Source organism: Petaurus breviceps, unplaced genomic scaffold (assembly GCF_028583685.1).
Source record: "Petaurus breviceps papuanus isolate PSGF00001 unplaced genomic scaffold, PetGlider_PUasm1.0 90574, whole genome shotgun sequence".
Taxonomy (NCBI): domain Eukaryota; kingdom Metazoa; phylum Chordata; class Mammalia; order Diprotodontia; family Petauridae; genus Petaurus; species Petaurus breviceps.
This window is the reverse complement of record NW_027187277.1, coordinates 3,883,760-3,902,584: the sequence shown is the minus strand read 5'-3', so window position 1 is coordinate 3,902,584 and position 18,825 is coordinate 3,883,760. Positions and strand designations below refer to the sequence as shown.

The window sequence follows — 18,825 nt, the reverse complement described above, 5'->3', positions numbered from 1 at the left end:
TTATTTTGTTGTTTGTATGACTTGTTCTTTATTATTTCTTGGTGTCTTATGAAGTATTTTTACTCTATACATAACTCATTTTAAATGTTTCTTATAAACAACATATTATTGAATTCTAGTGTTTAATCCATTTGTCTTTATGGGTAAATTCATCCCATTCACATTCAAAGTTATAGTTACTACCGTGTTTCCCCGATAATAAGACACTGTCTTATTAAAATTTTTTGGAAATAAAAACACCAGAGGGCTTATTTTCAGGGGAGGGCTTATGTTGTCCTGCCTCAGCTCTCCTCCGGCACTGCTCTCAATGGCGCCAGCAAGCAAATCACTGGGGAAGAACAGGATGACGCAGCTCTGATTGGATGCAGCTCGGAGCGCGGCGTGCGTTTCACGGGGGGGGGGCGGCGCATACAGAGGGTAATGTAATGTAGTGTATAGCGCAGGGGATCACCTTCACTACAGTACAGTAGCAATCTCAATAGGGCTTATTTTCGAGGAATCTTACACAGTAAGGGGAGGGCTTATTTTCGGGATAGGTCTTATTATCGGGGAAACACGGTAAGTTGTGTGAAACAGCATTCAAGAAAAAGTTGGGGAAGAAAGATGGACCAGAACAAGTACACAATGAGAAAATCCATGTTAAAGGTAAGCTGACCTTTAAAATATCTGAGGGCCAATTTACAAATTATTTGAGGAAACCAAAGATGTAAAACAATGGAAAAATTACAAATGACATTAATAGCCACCTCCAGGCAAACTGGAGGTCATTAACACCAAATTATATGTTGACTTTCTAATGTTCAAAATTTTTCTTCATGAAAATCATTTTTATACACATCAAGGCTATCATTGATGAAAATATGAGAAGGGAAAAGGAAGGTTCTAATAAACAGTTTTCTATTACAAACATATTCAGGGTCAGAAAATTACCTGAAAGGAAAAAAGAATTTCAGATCCTTAGGAGTTTAGTTAAAACAAAAAAACTCAAGCCTAATGTTAACTTAATAGAGCATTAACCATAAAGACTAAGGGGCGGCTCAGTGGCGCAGTGAACAGCACCGGCCCTGGAGTCAGGAGGATCTGAGTTCACATCCGGCCTCAGACACTTAATTAAAAACGAGCCATGTGACCTTGGGCAAGTCACTTAACCCCAACTGCCCTCCAAAAAAACCAAAAACAAAACCTTAAGGACTATATTCCAACAAATCTTTCATGCTAAAATAATACAAAATTTCTCGACAGAAGAATGTATTTATATAGATAAATGCTCAGTGACTACCTGAATATTAACATCCTCCCCCAAAAAGGGATATAGATACTTGCTAAAGGTATTGCAGAGGGTATCCCCCACAAGGCCCATACCAACAAGATCATATATGTAAAAGCATAGAGTCTCATTTTAAACCTTTCCCAAGAAAACAAATAATGCTATTAGTTTCAAATAACTTTAGGTTAAAGTAACAGGATGCTATTTTCTAATTTTACATTAAAATAACAGGATAATTATTTCAATGTCTTCTACTGTTACATAAACATAAAAATAACCAATTTAATCATTTACTGAATAAACCCACCACGTGCAGAACTCTATGCTTGGCACCACAAAGAGTTAAAAAGTAAGATAAGGAGTAACAGTCTGAATAGTGGAAAGTACACAAGATTCGTAAGAATATCTGCACCAGCTATTTCATACTCTTCCAACCTCAGAGTATGCATCTCAAAGGAGCTATTTTTTTTCTCACACAATTGTCATTCAAAGGTGAAAACATAAACCCTGGAGGAAATGTGCTGAGGTTGTTTCTTCCATTTACTAATAAATGACTTAGTCCCTTTTGCTAAATATTTTACTTAACAACAACAACAAACTTAGGTTTGAATTTCAGCTTTGTCACATAATAGTTGTTTGACTTTGGTTAAGACTACTTGTACAAGTTTTTTTTTTTTTTTTGGGGGGGGTGGTGGTGGCGCAATTGAGATTAAGTGACTCTGCCCTGAGTCACATAGCTAGTCCCTGAGTCACATAGCTAGTAAGTGTCTGAGGTTGGATTTGAACTCAGGTCTTCCTGGCTCCAGAGCCAGTGAGTAACAAATGGTTTTGATGATTATAACTGTACAGTTCAAGATCTGATACCACTAGATTCCTTTCTTCTCCCTGCCTTTAAAAATTATTTTCCTTGATATTCCTGAACTTTTGTGCCTCAATAACTTCTATTTCCCCCCTAGTTTTATAAAATAACCTTTTGTTAGTTTGATTGGTATGACACTTAAAAATTAATTTAGGGAGTTTTGTCATTTTTATAATATTGGCACAGCTCAACCATGAGCAATAAACATTTCTTCAATTATTTAAATATTCCTTTGTTTCTACCAAAAAAAATTGTAATTGTACTCATGTAATTAGTGATGGGTTCCCAGATATGTTATACTTTCTGCAGTTATTTTGAATGAAATTTCTTCTACTGTTGAGCTTCTTTCTTGTTGAGTTTTGTTGGTAAAATATGGAAAGGATGCTGATTTTTTCAATTTATTTTATATTGTTATTTTACTTATTATTTAAATTACTTTTAGATGACTTTCTAGAGTTCAATTAGTAAATCATAAATCATTTGCAAGAAGCATTAATTTTATTTCTTCTTTTTTATGCTTATTCCCTTAATCTTTCTCTCTCTTATTGCTAATATTTCTACAACTATATCTGAAGTATGTTGATAGAAACTAATAATTCTGAAAGTTGCAGGTCAGGAAGGAGTAAGGTTCTCTGCAGATGAATCCTAGTATTTTGGCTGCTCAGTCTTTTGTCTAAGAATCTGGGAAGCAAGACAAGGAAATATCAAGGCCATATGGCATTCTTCCATTCAGATAAGAGCACATTAATGTATTCCTCTGGCTTTTAATCTGTCTGTATTAACAAGGGACAATCAGTATATATGATTAGTACATAGTACTTATAAAGATAAGGTCTCTCGTAGTCAGAAGTGACATAGATTCAGTCTTGGCTGGAGTCAATTTTATATTGAGAAAATCTGCTCTTCTAGGCCAAGTGTACCCCTAATCTAGGCTATTCATTTTAAGCTTGCAGTCAAAGGCAAGAATGAAGCAGAATAACTCAATGTTTTACTGCTACAGTTGTGGACATTAGTCTCCTCTGCACTTGAGACATAACAGATATACTAGCTAAAAGTAAAGATATTTCCTGTCAAGTTAAAATTCTAACAAGTCTTAAACTTTATGTAGTCAAACAAATGATATATGTGAGAACACAAAATAGGTTAACAGGCAAAATATCAGGCTAACCTTTTATCTATATATCCCAAATAGATCAATTTTTCAACTTTAATGATCTTTAGTCTTTTAGATAGGAATATGAAGCAGTCAGAGCCTCTATTACTCTTAGGTAGCTATAGATTCTACATAGAAACAAGCCACTGTCTTATTTAACTTATCTTTATTTATTAGATGGAACTAGAGAATCCAGAATTTCCAATGATATAAAAGAAATGATGAAGACCAATATTTGCATCTGATATATACTATGTCAATGTCAAAATAAAAACAGAAGCACTTTTTTTTTTGCTTTTTTTGGAGGGCAATTGGGGTTAAGTAACTTGCCCAAGGTCACACGGCTAGTTTTTTTGTGTGTGCTTTTTTTTCTGTTAAGTGTCTGAGGCCAGATCTGAACTCAGGTCCTCCTGACTCCAGGGCTGGCATTCTACTCATTGCACCACCTAGCCGCTCCAAAATGGTTTTTCTTTTTCTTTTTGGAGGGCAATTGGGGTTAAGTGACTTGCCCAAGGTCAAACAGCTATTTTTTTGTGTTAAGTGTCTGAGGCCGGATCTGAACCCAGGTCCTCCTGACTCCAGGGCCTATGCTCTATTCACTGCACCACCTAGCCGCCCCTAACAGAAGCACTTTTACCTCTATAAAAGCAATTCTATGTATATACAAGAATATTAGATGATTCTCATTTCTAAAGGAGGTAAAGTCTAAAAAAAAGTGCGAGGCACCAATGTGTAAATTTTGATTATTGTTGTCCTTGACAACTCCTGAGAGGCACTGTGCATATAGTGAATACAAGCCAGGAAGAACTAGGTTCAAGTTCTGAGTCTGATTCCTACTGGCACTGACTTTAAGCTAGTCACTTAATTACTTGGTACCTTAGGTAACTCTAGCTAAGACTCTCTAAAAGTAGGTGTTGATCTACACTGACTGAGGGAGCTGCTTCATTATACAAATCACACTCAGAGCCCAATTATTCTTTTATAAAGTTCACTTTCATTTGGCTTTCTTCAACTTATTTAAGTACTTGTCCATTCGTTACCAAGCAAGATTTATTGGTCGTCTTAGTCAGTACATCACAGCTACTAGACCTCTTGCTGCCCCAGAACATCTGGGTCCTCACCAGAGCCTTCAGGCCCAATTAGAAGCTGAGTGCATTCTCCATGTGCAGGCTTCTTCTAGGCACTACCTCATTTCCCCTTATCTTGGTATGGAGTTCTGGAACTATGGAGAACTATGGAGAGTCCACATCCTAAAGATTTTGTCAGCAGGTATTTATTGAACTAGACTCTATGAGCCCAAACTTGTTGCTGTTTCTAACTCCAGTTCTTTCAGAAAAAATAAAGTGCCTATCACTAAAGGTTCTAAAGAATGGGGCCCTTGGTCAACTGGTACTTTTTCTTTTTGGAGGAGGGAAGGCAAGGCAATTAGGGTTAAGTGACTTGCCCAAGGGTCACATGGCTAGTAAGTGTCTGAGGTCACATTTGAACTCAGGTCCTCCTGACTCCAGGGCCAGTGCTCTATTCACTGTGCCACCTACCTGCCCCAACTGGTACTTTTTTAAGATGACTATAGTCAATTGCTTAGCCAAAGAGTTAAAGATTCCTTTAAAACCCTACAATTCAGGGTTAGCAGTCTGCTCCTTTTTCTGCTATACCTGACTTCATAATTCATTCTCTTCCTCAATTCTTCCATTTTACTGGATTCTCTGGAAACTTGTTCTATTAAACTTTTCTATTCACACTCTATTTTCTTGTGCCTATGGAAACTTGACTCTTTTCATAAGATATATTATCTCTCCCATCCTGGTTTTGGCTGTATGTCAGTATACTCCTTGCTTTTCCACTGTCATTTCCAGACTCTCTCCTCTGCTGCAATCACTTTATAATTTCTCCTACTTTAATGCTCATTCCAACCATGAATAGCATCCAGTCTTGTTCCTGGTAGCATTCTGCTTTAGAATCATTATCTTTTTCTAAAAGATTCAGTTTAAATGTCACTTCTTCGTTTATTCTCCCCATTTGTACTCTCCTACCCTAATGGTCTTACACTTACTTACCTGGGTATCCCTCTCCACCCTCTGTCAATAGGATATAAACTCTTTGAGGCCTGGAACTATTTCATTTTTGTCTTTAAATCACATTCAATATTTATGATTGCAGGACACAGGTAGACATCTAATGTACATGTATGCCAATGAGGCAGCATAGCATAATTCATTAAGTGCTGGACTTGGAATTACAAATCTTGTTATGTTATATAAATGTTTTATTATTATAGTTAGCACTATGTATTGTTCTATAAAGCACATATTCATCTGAAAAGTGCTGAACCCATCCTAGGCAAAACTGAAGTTGGCAGTTATTAATATCCTATCGTATTCCTATTTAATTTTGATATTTCCAACTTCCCAAACCTGAGTTCTTGGGACTTTCAAAGTGCTTGTGCTTTTGTGACATCTTTCTGAAAACCAAGCAGCACCCCATGTTTCAGATGTTTCCCAAACATATGGTCCTGTCAATATTTATGTCGTGTCACATTCTATTTTATTGGATAAAATAGCCCTTGCTGTTAGTCTTCCTAGGTAAGAGTCCTAATTGATTTAAAAAGCACACATATCTAGAAGACCCCAAAGAAATGACTAAGAATTTTAAGCACAATGAAAAGATGAAGAGGGAAAGGATTGTTTGAAGGTGTCTGTGCTCCAAAGCAGGGATAAAGGCAGTCATATGCCCAGTTACACCATAGAACTGGTTTTATAAACATTTGTATGTTCTAATGAAACATATATAATCACACAGGTTTAACCAAAATGTTCACCCTTCAGAGCTATAAGACAAGAAAATGTATTTTTGTGATTTTAAAAGCTGTTAAAGAAGAAAAACTTAAAAATACTTTTTTAAAATGAAAAAATATTTTTTAAAAGTGAGGAGCTAAATCCTGATTACTTGGATTACGTAAGACTAATTCTGGTATGCGGATATTAAGGGCAACAAACTTACCAGGGGTGATATTAACTGATTTTAAAAGGATGACTCAACATTTGGAATTGTTCCCTGCCTTGTATACATAATTTCCTTTTTCCTCCCCTGCCCAGAGTCAGGAAATGTTCTAGATGCATTTACATTCTATAATAACTTTATTTTTTTTTTAAAAAGCATCATTAAAGTTCTAAGCAAAACATTCAAGTACTACCTAATAAAGGGTTTTAAATACATGCAATAAAAAAAAAACCACATAGCCATTTACTAGTTTTCTAGAATAGCATAATAATATACAAAAAATCCCCCACACAAAAGGACTTCACTAAAATATACAACTTTTACTTACGTCCTAACTGTAATGAAAATACCTATTCTCCCCATGGACAAAATATCTAATTCCAGAATGTGACCTATCTAGGTTTATAACACTCCAGAGGGAAAATCTTAACTTTATAAAAACAAAAATACATTTCCCTTCCCCAAAGCACTGAAAAGACTTGGCTGTAACACACACACACACACACACAATTTAATCTGGTTGGTTACTTACAAAATAGTGAGAAGGGAAATCAATTTACCTTAATTCTACAATGAGTTCACAAGCTACCTCATATGGTGAAATTTATATTTGTCTTTTTCCTTCAAATGGATATTCTGAGATATCATAAACTAATTTCTGGTATCTACAGCTGAAAAAACAAATCCACAAAAAAGGCTGTGGAAGAATAATGCTAATAACTATATTATGCATAAATATTATTCCTAATAGTAATACTTCTCAGAAAACATTGCTCTTTTCTTAAAAAAAAAATTAAAATACAGTTCTGAAAGAAGATGTCAAGGAGAGAGACTCTGGGATAAGTGCAATTTAAATTATTGTTTTGTAAGTACATTTTAATGTTAAATATATCTTTAAAGTTATTTTTTCTATAGTCAAAGTACATTTTGAAAGTACAAAAAAATCTAGTTGCTTTCAAACTATTTTTTAAAATTACCAATTCTAGAAAAAAGTAGGGTTTGAACTTACTCATCAAATTTAGAGCTATGTTAAGAAGAGATCATTCCCTTCAAGAAATATTTGAACTGTATTTTAATGTTTCATGCTAAGAATTTGTAATATTTGTCCATGTTTACTGTTTAATGCCAATACTGGTTAAAATAACTATATTACAAAATAAATGGAACTGTATTATAAGATTTATTACACAAAATCATAAAATTACATGCCACTGTAACTTTAATAAAACATCCACATACCTACACTATAACTGATGTCTAAAAGGTATTACTGGATTACTTTCAGTAAAAGAAAATTCAATGCACTTTTAAAAAGTCTACTGTTTAAATAATACTTAAAAAAAAACCCCAACCCTTTAAAGCTTATGGAAAACAATGGGCTTTATGCTCTCATTATTTGGATTATGGCTAGCCCCAAGCAAAATATTTTTCTTTAAAATGCCAAACAAACTTACCTGAATAGACCGAATTCGAAAGGCCCAAAATTTAAACATGGCTATGAAACCATGATGTTAATTTCTGACCATAAGGTTCCCAAATTAAAAAGGGAAACCAAGCCCCTAGAAGTTCTTTCTCCTACCAACTATTCCGGCAATTAGAAAATTTCCTGTCAGGCGGGTCTGAAAATGCTTGAAAAGGACCCAACAGTTTTCCTGTGGTAAAGCAAAGGGAAACCTAAAGGCAGGGTAAGCAGATAGCTGATAACTGCAGGGGACTACTGCAGGAAACCAAAACAGATTTGTTGATAGTAAAACCCTGTTGCAAATGTTCTTTAGTCCATGTTCCCAGAAAAGTCAGAAAACCTGTAAGATAACAGCAAATTACTAATGACAAAAGATACAATATTTTACTTAAAAATCTTCAGAAGTGGCAATACTTTAATGGAATGTGGCACATTTGTACAATGCTACTAAAGCAAGTCAACTTTATAAAATTTAATTTTATATCCTAATAAGCATAAATTTGATTTTTCTGAAATAACACAAATAACATAATAACAAAAGCTATTAAGGCTTATGACATGCAAAAAACTAAACTGCATATTTTTACTCCTATCTGACCTACACTAAAAAATGTTATATCGATATATTTAAAACTAGCTTAATATTTTAGGTTTATTTCAGGAATGTTCCTCGTTTATGAGAAAAAGTTTCAAAATCGTTTTTAGAAGTTTTATTTAGAAATCGAAACACTGAATGTCATGCTGTTAAGCTGGACTGAAGATCCACTTAGAGATCAACTATACCAATATTTGATGAAATATTTATTACTATTTGTATGGACCATCTAGTTCCTGTGGAAACTTGCTAGTCTATACAGTATATAAAGAGGGGTTCTATGAAAATATTGCTAGCAATATTTTCTTCTCTTGAAATATCAAATATGAAATTATGTATGTACCCACTTTAAATATACATACATACACATACATATATACATGAAAATGTAAAAATAGGCCAAGTTCTATTTTGCTTTGTCCTCATCTTAGGAGTATTTCCTAGACCGAATTATTTCATAATACCCCAAATCTCAAGAGTCTTCTCAACTCCCAAGATGAGCATTTAAAGGATCTGCCAATATACTTCAAACTCAAAAGTTTTCAGTGACTTTAGGGGGAAAAAAATTACTTTAGAAAATACTGATCAGGGGCGGCCAGGTAGCACAGCGAGTAAGAGCACCGGCTCCAGTGTTGAGAAGACCTGGAGATCAAATTCCGGGCTCAGACACTTAGTACCTACCCAGAAACACCTGGCCCTGTAACCTTGAGCAAGTTACTTAACCCTGATTGCTTTAAAAAAAAAAAATACTGATCAAATCCAACTTCTCAAATTATAAGAGAAAGAAACAGGTTCAGGTTCCCAGACTAGAGTTAAGAAAGCCTATGTTCCTAATTCTTTCTTTTTTTTTTTTTTTAAGCAATTGGGGTTAAGTAACTTGCTCAAGGTTACCTGGCCACTTATTTCTGGGTGTGGTGCTATGTATCTGAGCCTGGATGTGATCCGAGGTCATCCTGAGTCTGGGGCCAGTGCTCTTACTCACTGTGCTACCTGGCCGCCCCAAAATTTTATCATTTGATCTTCACAACAACCCTAGAAGGTACATATTGTTATTGCCCCCATTTTTTTTTGTTCCTAATTATTTCAACTAAAACTAAAGGTCATTGCCAAGAGATCACATGAATTGATATCTTACATAAAAACAAGCATATTTAAATCCATGATAGTACCTTATTTACAAGTACTTTTCTCAAAACAGTCCTTTAACATCTGGTAAAGCAAGAATTGCTATCTTAATTTTATAGATAAAGAAAAAGAAAATCTAGAATAGTGAAAAGAATACTGAATTTGGAGTACTAAGACTAGCAGCACAAGTTTCTTAACTTTAATTTTCCCATATATAAAATGAGGGAGTTGAGTTTAAACTTTTAAGTTTTTTCCAGATCTAAATTCTATGAAAGGAAGAAGCTTTGGTTATGGTTACACAGATGGTTAAGTTTTGTAATCAAGGCTTGACTCAGTTATTTAATTTGACTTCAATACTAGAGCTTTTTCTAGTCATCACACATACTGAAAGGACAGGTATTATACTATTCCCATTTCACAAAGAAGAAACAGAGGCTGAAGCTATAGTGGCAGTGACCAGAATGCCATAAGACTGGGACAGCCCAAGTCCAGGACCTCTAACACTGTATTCTGAGAGAATCAGTGCTCTATCCTTCAAAGATCTGCGGTGGGGGTGTGGTGGTGGATTGGGGAAGGGGAGTAGGGGTTTTCTAATCCTGGGAGGTGGAGGTCAGCAAAAGAAGATCCAGGTCCAGATCAAACAGGGCTGAACACTTCAGCCAAAAGTACAGCCAGTGGCAAAACCCAGCTCTGCCACAAAGACCCAATTCAGGAACTAAAGTTGGAGAGATGAAAAAATCAAAGAAAACATTCACAAGCATAAAAAATTAGCACAAATCTAATTCCATAACAAGTGCAAAGGGAGATTCAAAAGAAAAAAATGAATATCCAAAAGGACTACATGAATACCTAGAATAAATAAAGTGAGATAAATAAAAGTTCTTGAAAAAAGAATTGGAAAGAGAAAAAGCAGTGAATCTTACCCAAATGGACGCTCTGGAAATTGGAAAAGACCAAACAGAAATCAATCATTCCATAAAACAATAAGAAACATTAGAACAAAAATCAAAAGATTATAAATAATAATATAAGACACTTGATATTAAATACAATAGACCTGGAAAACAGGTAAAGGGGAGCTATTTTAAAATTAACTGACCTCCCTTAAATTATTAAGTGAAAACTGCTCAGTTCTATTAGAATCAGAGGGCAAAGTATTCATGGGTTACCTCATCAAGAGAATCCCTTTCAGGAATATCAAAGCCAAAATCAGATCTTCCTATGTAAAAAAAAAAAAAAAAAAAAAAAAAAGAAAATACTGAAGACATCCAGAAAGGAGATAAGAACCAAAGAACTACAATTAGGATTATATGAGACCTGGAAAATTCTACTAAAAAGGTAAGGAGATATTGGGATACTCCAACAAGCAAAAGATATAGAGAATCAAGAACACAACCACCAATAATAGCTTACCCTGAAAAGCTAAGTGTAATGGGGGGAAAGAGCCAAATGAACCTTTAATGAGATAGAAGCCTTCCAAGGATTTCTGATGGAAAGTCTACAGTTATAGAACCTTTGGAATATAATAAATTTGAGCAAGTAGAAGGAGCTATATGATAATATAATGTTTTAATGTAGGGTGGTAATGGCAAAAAACAAATGTTTTTTCAGGACCTTAATGTCTTCAAAGAGTACACTAGGGGAATTAATGAGAAAAACAGGTCCTGAGGATGGACTAATTTAAGGGTTCGAAGAGGGGAAAGAGAAGTGAGGGTAAAAGGAGGAATATAGGGGGGGCGGAGTCAAGATGGAGGAGTAGAAACAGGATCTCCACTCAGCTCCGCTCTCACCACCTCCAATTCATGTAAAAGGGGACTCTGAACAAAGTTTGGAGCTACAGAATCCACAAAATGACACAGAGAAGCTAACCTCCCTCTGAGGACAGCCTGGCAGGCAGGAGGGTAGCGGCCAGCACAGCACTCTGGCAGCTGAGCCCAGATCCAAACCGAGGTTTTAGCCCCAGGGTGGGCCTGACCAGCTGCTGGCTGGAGGGACTCCAGATCACCAGCAAGTGGTGGCGGTCCAGAATTATCAACATATAAATGCTAAGGACAAAGTGAGAGGTCAGTGCAGTGTGGACTTTGGGACCAAGTAGTTAGGAGTGCATCGGCTTTTACCCCTGGGGAAAGAAGCTGCTGAATGCTGCTGCACAGCCTGGTATGTGGGAGCTTGAACTCCCGGCCTGCAGAGTGTAGGGGGACCAAGTGACCAGTCTGAGGGGTAATCGCTCTTGCTTTAACCTGCTTGGAACTGAATTGCGGTCTAGGGTGGAGGTCCTGGAGTGTGCAACCAGCTTGCCAGATTGTGTGGAGGCTTCAGAAAGGGCACCCAACTAATACCTCCGGCAGCTGAGAAAACCCCAGCATTTGGTATGAAGTCCCCCTGTCTGGTAGCAGAGTCCTACTGTGGCAAAAAGCCCAAAACTCAAGTAAGTGAGTGGCAACATGACCAGGCAAAGGAAGCAAAGCAAAGCAAACAGAAGAATCCAACATTAGACTCCTATTTTGGGGACAAAAAGGATCAAAGCATGGAACAGGATGAAGGCAGTGAAGTCAGAACTCCTGCACCAAAAGCTTCAAAGGAAAATAAGAGCTGGTTACAGGCCACAGAGGACCTTAAGAAGCAGATAAGAGAAGTGGAAGAAAAATTGGGAAGGGAAGAGAAATGAGAACGATGCAAGAAAATTATGAAATGACAGTCAACAGCCTAAGGAAAATAACACCTCAAAAAACAGACTAACTCAAATGGCAAAAGAGGCTCAAAAAGGCAATGAGAAGAAGAATGCCTTAAAAAGCCAAATTTGCCAGATGGAAAAAGAACCTCAAAAGCTCAATGGGAAGAATCATTGCTTCAAAATTAGATTGGAGCAAATGGAAGCTAATGACTTTATGAGAAATCAAGATGCGGATCCAAGAAATCAAACGGATCCAAACAAATGAAAGAATAGAAGGCAATGTGAAATATCTCATGGGAAAAACCACTGACCTGAAAAATAGATCCAGGAGAGATAATTTAAATTTACCTGAAAGCCATGATCAAAGAAAGAACCTAGAAATCATCCTCCAAGAAATTCTCAAGGAAAACTGCCCTGATGTTCTAGAATCAGAGGGCAAAATAGAGACTGAAAGAATCCACCCAACACCTCCTGAAAAAGATCCCAAAAAGAAAACTCCTAGGAATATCATAGCCAGGTTCTGGAATTCCCAGATCAAGGAGAGAATATTACAAGCAGCTAGGAAGAAACAATTTGAATACTGTGGAAACACAATCAGGATAACCCAGGATCTGGCAGCTTCTACACTGAGGGATCAAAGGGCTTGGAATGTGATATTCCAGAGGGCAAAGGAGCTGGGATTAAAATCAAGAATCACCTACCCAGAAAAACTGAGTATCATGTTTCAGGGGAAAATATGGTCATTCAGTGGAATAGAGGACTTTCAAGCATTCTTGATGAAAAAAACAGAGTTGAATAGAAAATCTGACATTCAGATACAAGAAGCAAGAGAAGCATGAAAAGGTAAACAGGGAAAAGAAATCATAAGGAACTTATGAAAGTTGAACTATTAACATTCCTACATGGAGAAAGGATAATTGTAACTGATGAAACTTTTCTCAGTATGAAAACAGTTGAAGGGAATAGAAATATATATGCCCATATCAGAGGGTATATGGGCATTTGAATACATATGTGAATGTGTATATATGTTTACAGGTATACATAAATAGAGGGCACAGGACCAATTTAATAGGAAGGGATGATACTTAAAAGGTGAAATTAAGAGGTGAGAGAGGAATATAATGAAAGGATATCGGGAGAGACAGAATGGGGTAAACTATCTCATATAGAAGAGGCAAGGGGAAATAGTTACAATGGAGGGGAAGAATAGGAAGGCAAAAGGGAATGGGTCAACCTTATTCTCATTGAATTTGGCTCAGGGAGGGACTGACATACACACTAAATAGGGTATCTCACCCTACAGGAGAGGAGGGGGGAAGGGAATGAGAGGGGGGATGATGGAAGGGAGGGCAGGCTGGGGGGGGAGGGAAGCTGGAAGCACCCACTTTTGAAAAGGGACGGGACCAAAGTAGAGAATAGAACAAGTGGGTGGTGGGATAGGAGGGAGGGAAATATAGTCAGACTTTTACAATATATCTACTATGTTAATGTTTTGCACTAGCTACACATGTACCACCTATACAGAACTGCTTATCTCCCCAGTAAGGGTGGGTGACAAGGGATGAACGGAATGAATCTGGAATTCAAAGTTTTAAAATTAAATGTTTAAAAAATATATATATACACTATTATTAATACTATTTTACATGTAATTGGGAAATAAGATATACAGGCACTAGGGCATAGAGATCCACCATGCCTTACTGGAAAAGTCGAAGGGGATATGGGAGAGAGGAGATTGGAGGAGGGGATATCCTGTGAGACTGCTATTTTGGGGTGGTGGGTAGGGGAAAAACGGGGAGAAAATTTGTAATTCAAAATCTGGAGGAAACGAATGATGTAAATCATAAGTTAATAAAGCATTTGAAAAATGAAACAAAAAAGAAAAAAAAGGAAGAATATACTGGTATAGAAGAGGTCAGAACTTAATATTTCTTATAGGTGTGAGAATATGTAAATCTGAAGGAAGGGGTGCAGTGAAGGGGAATGGACATCAGATGAACCACAGTCTTATCTGAAATGAACAAAGATGGCTTGAAACACAGACAGACACACACTGAGCTTGGTATAAAAATATGTCAAACTCAACTGGGAAACAAGTGGGAATGAGAGGATAATACTGGTGACAGAATAATAACAAGCTAAATAAACTTTATGAGAGTGAAGGGAGACTTAAAAGGAGATTGGGGTGGGAGGAGGGGAGAGAAAAAAACAAACTAGAATTTAAGGAGATGCCTTAGAGTGTTTCTTAGAAATCTGGGAATGGCTGAAAAAATTGTGGTATGTGAATGTACTGGAATATTACTGTACCATAAAAAATAATTTTAAGGAATCTTGGGTTGTAGGAACTGAAGCAGAGGGAAGTGAGCAGAATCAGGAGATCAGTTGCTATAAGAAAAACAACTTTAAGAGATTTAAGAACTCTAATCAATGCAGTTACCAACTTTGTCCAGTTATAGTTACCAACTGTCCAAAGGACTCATGATGAAGCATGCTGACAGAGAGATGATGGACGCAAGGTATAGAAACATATGTGTGGATTTATTTTGACTATGTTTATTAGTTACAAGGATCTTTTTTCCTTTCTTTTGTCCAGTTATTTGGATAAGAGACAGAAGGAAGGAAGGGGTGTGTGAAAGCTAGCAATATTGATGCCAAGAAAAGGCCATTGTTAACATTTTAGAAAATTAACAGAAAAGAAGGAAATCCAGAAAGAAACTCAGACAAGCAGGACTGTTCTGAAAGCGACATGCATAATATATCATACATGCATATATTTTTTTAAAAGCTAGTGGTGTGAAAGGGAGATTCATCGTTTCACATACAATCCTCTTTTTGGGTTCTGCCATGTATATGAAATACTCTTTTAGTATTTAAGTTCAGAATTTAAAAAACTTAATTAAATGACCATAAAGTCATTTTCAAAAATGCAGTTTAAGAACTACATTGTATGGGGCAGCTAGGTGGCGCAGTGAGTAAAGTGCCGGCCCCGGAGTGTCAGGAGGACCTGACTTTGTTTCAGGCCTCAGACACTTAACACCCACACAAAAAAACTAGCCATGTAACCTTGGGCAAGTTACTTAACCCCAATTGCCCTCCAAATGGCAAAAAAAAAAAAAAAAAAAAAAAAAAAGAACTACACTGTCAAGGGAAAAAGGTACTGTCAGCTTAATTATCCGCAACAAAACTGGGACTTTTTTATTCCCTTTTCCTCTCTAAACACAGTATTATGCCCATTTCAGTTCTTTTAGTTTAATCTACTTTAAGGTAGCCCTATTTCCACCAGTTCTCTCCTCCTCATCCATTACTCATTTTCCCTCATTTTGGAGTTTTGCTTATTAGTTCTTTTTCCTTTTTTGCTTTGATCCTGTTCTCTAATTCTTCCTTTCTTTTTTTTCCATCTGAGTTAATTACTCAAGTAGAATTCTCCTTCCTTCCCTTCAGTTTGTCTTGCTCATTATTAGCTTTTTAAAATTTAATTTTTTCTACCTTTTTACAAAAAGGACTTCCCTTCCTCATTCTCATTATTTATCTTCCCTTTCTGTCTTTTCTAGATTTAGATTCTTTGATCTATGGCCCTTTAGTCAAAGGGGCCAATCAGAGGTGAAGAGGATACTGATGAGAAAGATTTGAGTACTAGAAAAATTCAGTCTTGTGGCACAAGGAGATTTCTCAATAGTTTCCTTGGGAAGTATAATGGAGAATTCCAAAGAAGTCCAAAAAGCAATGTAGCTGGTGGGAAATGGCTTTGTGCAGCCTTGCTGCCTGGGGCCTGGTGAGGGAGGAGGAGACCTCTTCTCAAGTCTCCTTTGCTGGACCCTCATCCAGTTTATGCTCTCCAATCATAGGTGTCCCTCAGGGGAGTAATCCTGGACTCTTCAATTTCTCCCCCTCACTCCCCCCATCTGCAGCCCCCATCCAATCTGTTGCCATGGCCTATTGATTGCACGACCAAAACACATTTTAAATATGCCCCCCTTCTCTCCTGTGATGCTGCTAACACTCTAGTGCTGGTCCTAATTACCTCATGCATAGACTATTTATTACAAGAGAGCCTGCTGGTGGGTCTGCCTGCCTCAAATCTTTCCCTACTCCAATACATCTTTCATTCAGTCACCAAAATGATTTTCCTAAAACACAGGTCTGATCATGTCACTCCTCTACTCAATCAACTTCAGTTCATACCCTTTGATTCAGTGATACCTCTACCAGGTCTTTATCCCAAAGAAATCACTTACAGATGTTTAAAAAAATAGTATGAAAGCACTGGAAACTAAGAGGGGTGGATTGTCAATTGAGAAATGGTGGAACAAATTCTAGCATATAATGGTAAAGTATGGTGAATGTAATGGAATACTACCATAATTGTAAAAAATGATGACAGGAATGGGTTCAGAACAACCTGGGAAAACTTTTATGAACCAATGCTGAATAAAAAGCAGAATCAGAAGAATTTAAATAATATTAACAACACTGTAAAGACAAGCAACTTTGAAAGACTTAAGAACTCTGATTAATACAATGAACACTCATGATTTCAGAGATCTGATGAATTATTTTATCTGCTTCTTGACAGGAAGGAGATAGATTCAAGATGCAAAATGAGGCATATATTTTTGGATATGGACAATGTGGGCATCTATTTTGCTTGACAATGCATGTATTACACGGGATCTTCTTTATTTTGCTTAAAGGGGGGAAGAAAGCAAAGAGAAAAATCAATGTTTGTTAATTAAAAAAAAGTCTTCCACAGGGATCCTTATTTATTGACAGAAAGTAAAACTACTTAATTTTCTGTAGTGACAAAACTTGAAATAAAAAAAAAATCAAAGGCACCAAAACTCAAGGTATTAATATAACTAATGTAACTAATAATAATATAACTAACAATTATACTAAAATTGTTCGCATGTATGTATGTGTGTGTATCTATCAATACAACACTATAGCTTGCTTTCTGTAATTTATCAGTTCCTAAAAACTGGAGGAGCTAAGCTAACTCTACTTTCCCTTCTGCTTAATATCAGAAATTGTTGACAGAAGTGACTGTTTGATAGATAAGTACCAAAGAAGGTACTTATTTATAGGATTATTTGTTGTAAGCAATTTACCGTAATACATCTTAAGGTATAGCAGGAACAACAGTACAGAGGGAAATTGCTTTATAATGCATGTATGATATCAACTGCTGAAATTATTATCTCTATACCAGAAAGGCTCCAACTTATATAATTTCATCAAATAGGGCACATTCACTATGTGAAATAAAAAGCTTTTAAAAATTAGAGATCTAAAACAAAAAAATTAAAACTATGAGGTAACAGGATGTAGTACATATATCCTCATTATCCTGGCTGCTACTGGAATTATTCTAAAGGCTTTCAGTGAGCCTATAGAATGTGAACTTACATCTAAATACCTTTATTCAGTTACAAAAAAAAGCAACCAAACTCATCCACTTGTGCAATAATCTGCTTTAAAGAGTAACAGCAGAATAGTGATTCATCTCAGTTCTGTTTCAATCTAAACTATAGATTGTTTATCACTGCCTGCGAGATTAATAATTTTAATAAATGGCATTTACATAATGCTTTAAAACTTGCAAAGTATATTACCTACATTATATTATTTGCTCTTCATAACAGTCATATGAGGTAGGTACCACAGTTACTATTATCCACATTTTATAAAATAAGAAATAGAAGCCAGAGGGGATTGAGTAATTTGTCTAGATCAAACTGATAATATCTGAGGTATGATGTCACTCTAAGTCCAGTACGTTATCCTCTGTATTGCATTTAAGACTACCCATTTACTACAGTCCTCCTAAGGAACCACAAAACAACTAGAGTGTAAAAACTAGCAGCAGAGACAATTTTAGTCTTGATCTGATGCTCAAAAACCACTTGTCTTGAAAGGCAAAATCTTGCCATATGTTTACGGTATTAAGTATTGTTTAAGTATGAGATTAGACATAGGTTATGAATCCAGAAGATTTCCTTAACCCACAATAGTCAAAGAATTCCACTCCTGTTTATTCAATTGTGGCATTTGCATTTCTCCCTGGGCTCCTGTGCTTTTAGGTTTGGCCTGGTTGGAAATTTGTCTGATCCAAGTATTACTCAGAAGATAAAGCCAGGTGAATAGAGGATCTACTGGTCTGCCTTTGTCTGAGGGCTAAGAAAAGGAAATAATTAATGAGACTGATCTAGACAAATCACAAAGTATTAGTCCACTTGTTAATGTTAATATCAGAGTACATGTCTCTGTAGCTTCACAGCTAGATTTAGCATCTAGAGAATAAATAGAATTCACAGCTTAATATTTCAAAAGAAAAAGGTTTACTAAACATAAATTACTAGTCTAAACTTTTTTTAAGAGGCAAGTTTACCCACTAAAAGACAAAATCCACTGATTTAAGGACTTTGAAACTATATAAGCAGGGTAAATTAGGTGGGGCAATGGATAGAGCACTGGCCATGGAGTCTGAAGGACCTGAGTTCGAATATGACCTCAGACACGTGACACTAGCTGTGTTACCCTGGACAAGTCACTTAACCCCAACTGGCTGGCCAAAAGAAAAAGAAACTGCAAGCACATAATTTATGTATAAATCAATGCTTTTTCTAATTGGAATAGGGAGGATGAGAAGATAGGCTTGGGCAGAGAATGGACTTTGGAGAATAC

At 36.3% G+C, this 18,825-nt stretch overlaps 1 protein-coding gene across 5 annotated transcripts in view; it reads right to left on the bottom strand.

Moving 5' to 3' along the window:
- RPS6KA3 (ribosomal protein S6 kinase A3) overlaps positions 1-18,825 on the bottom strand; it is a 116,830-nt gene that overhangs the window by 73,538 nt on the left and 24,467 nt on the right. The window contains exon 1 of one of the 5 annotated variants that reach the window (XM_069063431.1): positions 7,734-7,876. The exons of the other annotated variants lie outside the window; for them this stretch is intronic. Coding sequence (XP_068919532.1) covers positions 7,734-7,772 — 39 coding nt within the window. The 5' untranslated portion in view covers positions 7,773-7,876. Of the gene's footprint in view, positions 1-7,733; positions 7,877-18,825 lie in introns of those variants that run through there. 5 annotated transcript variants of the gene reach the window in all.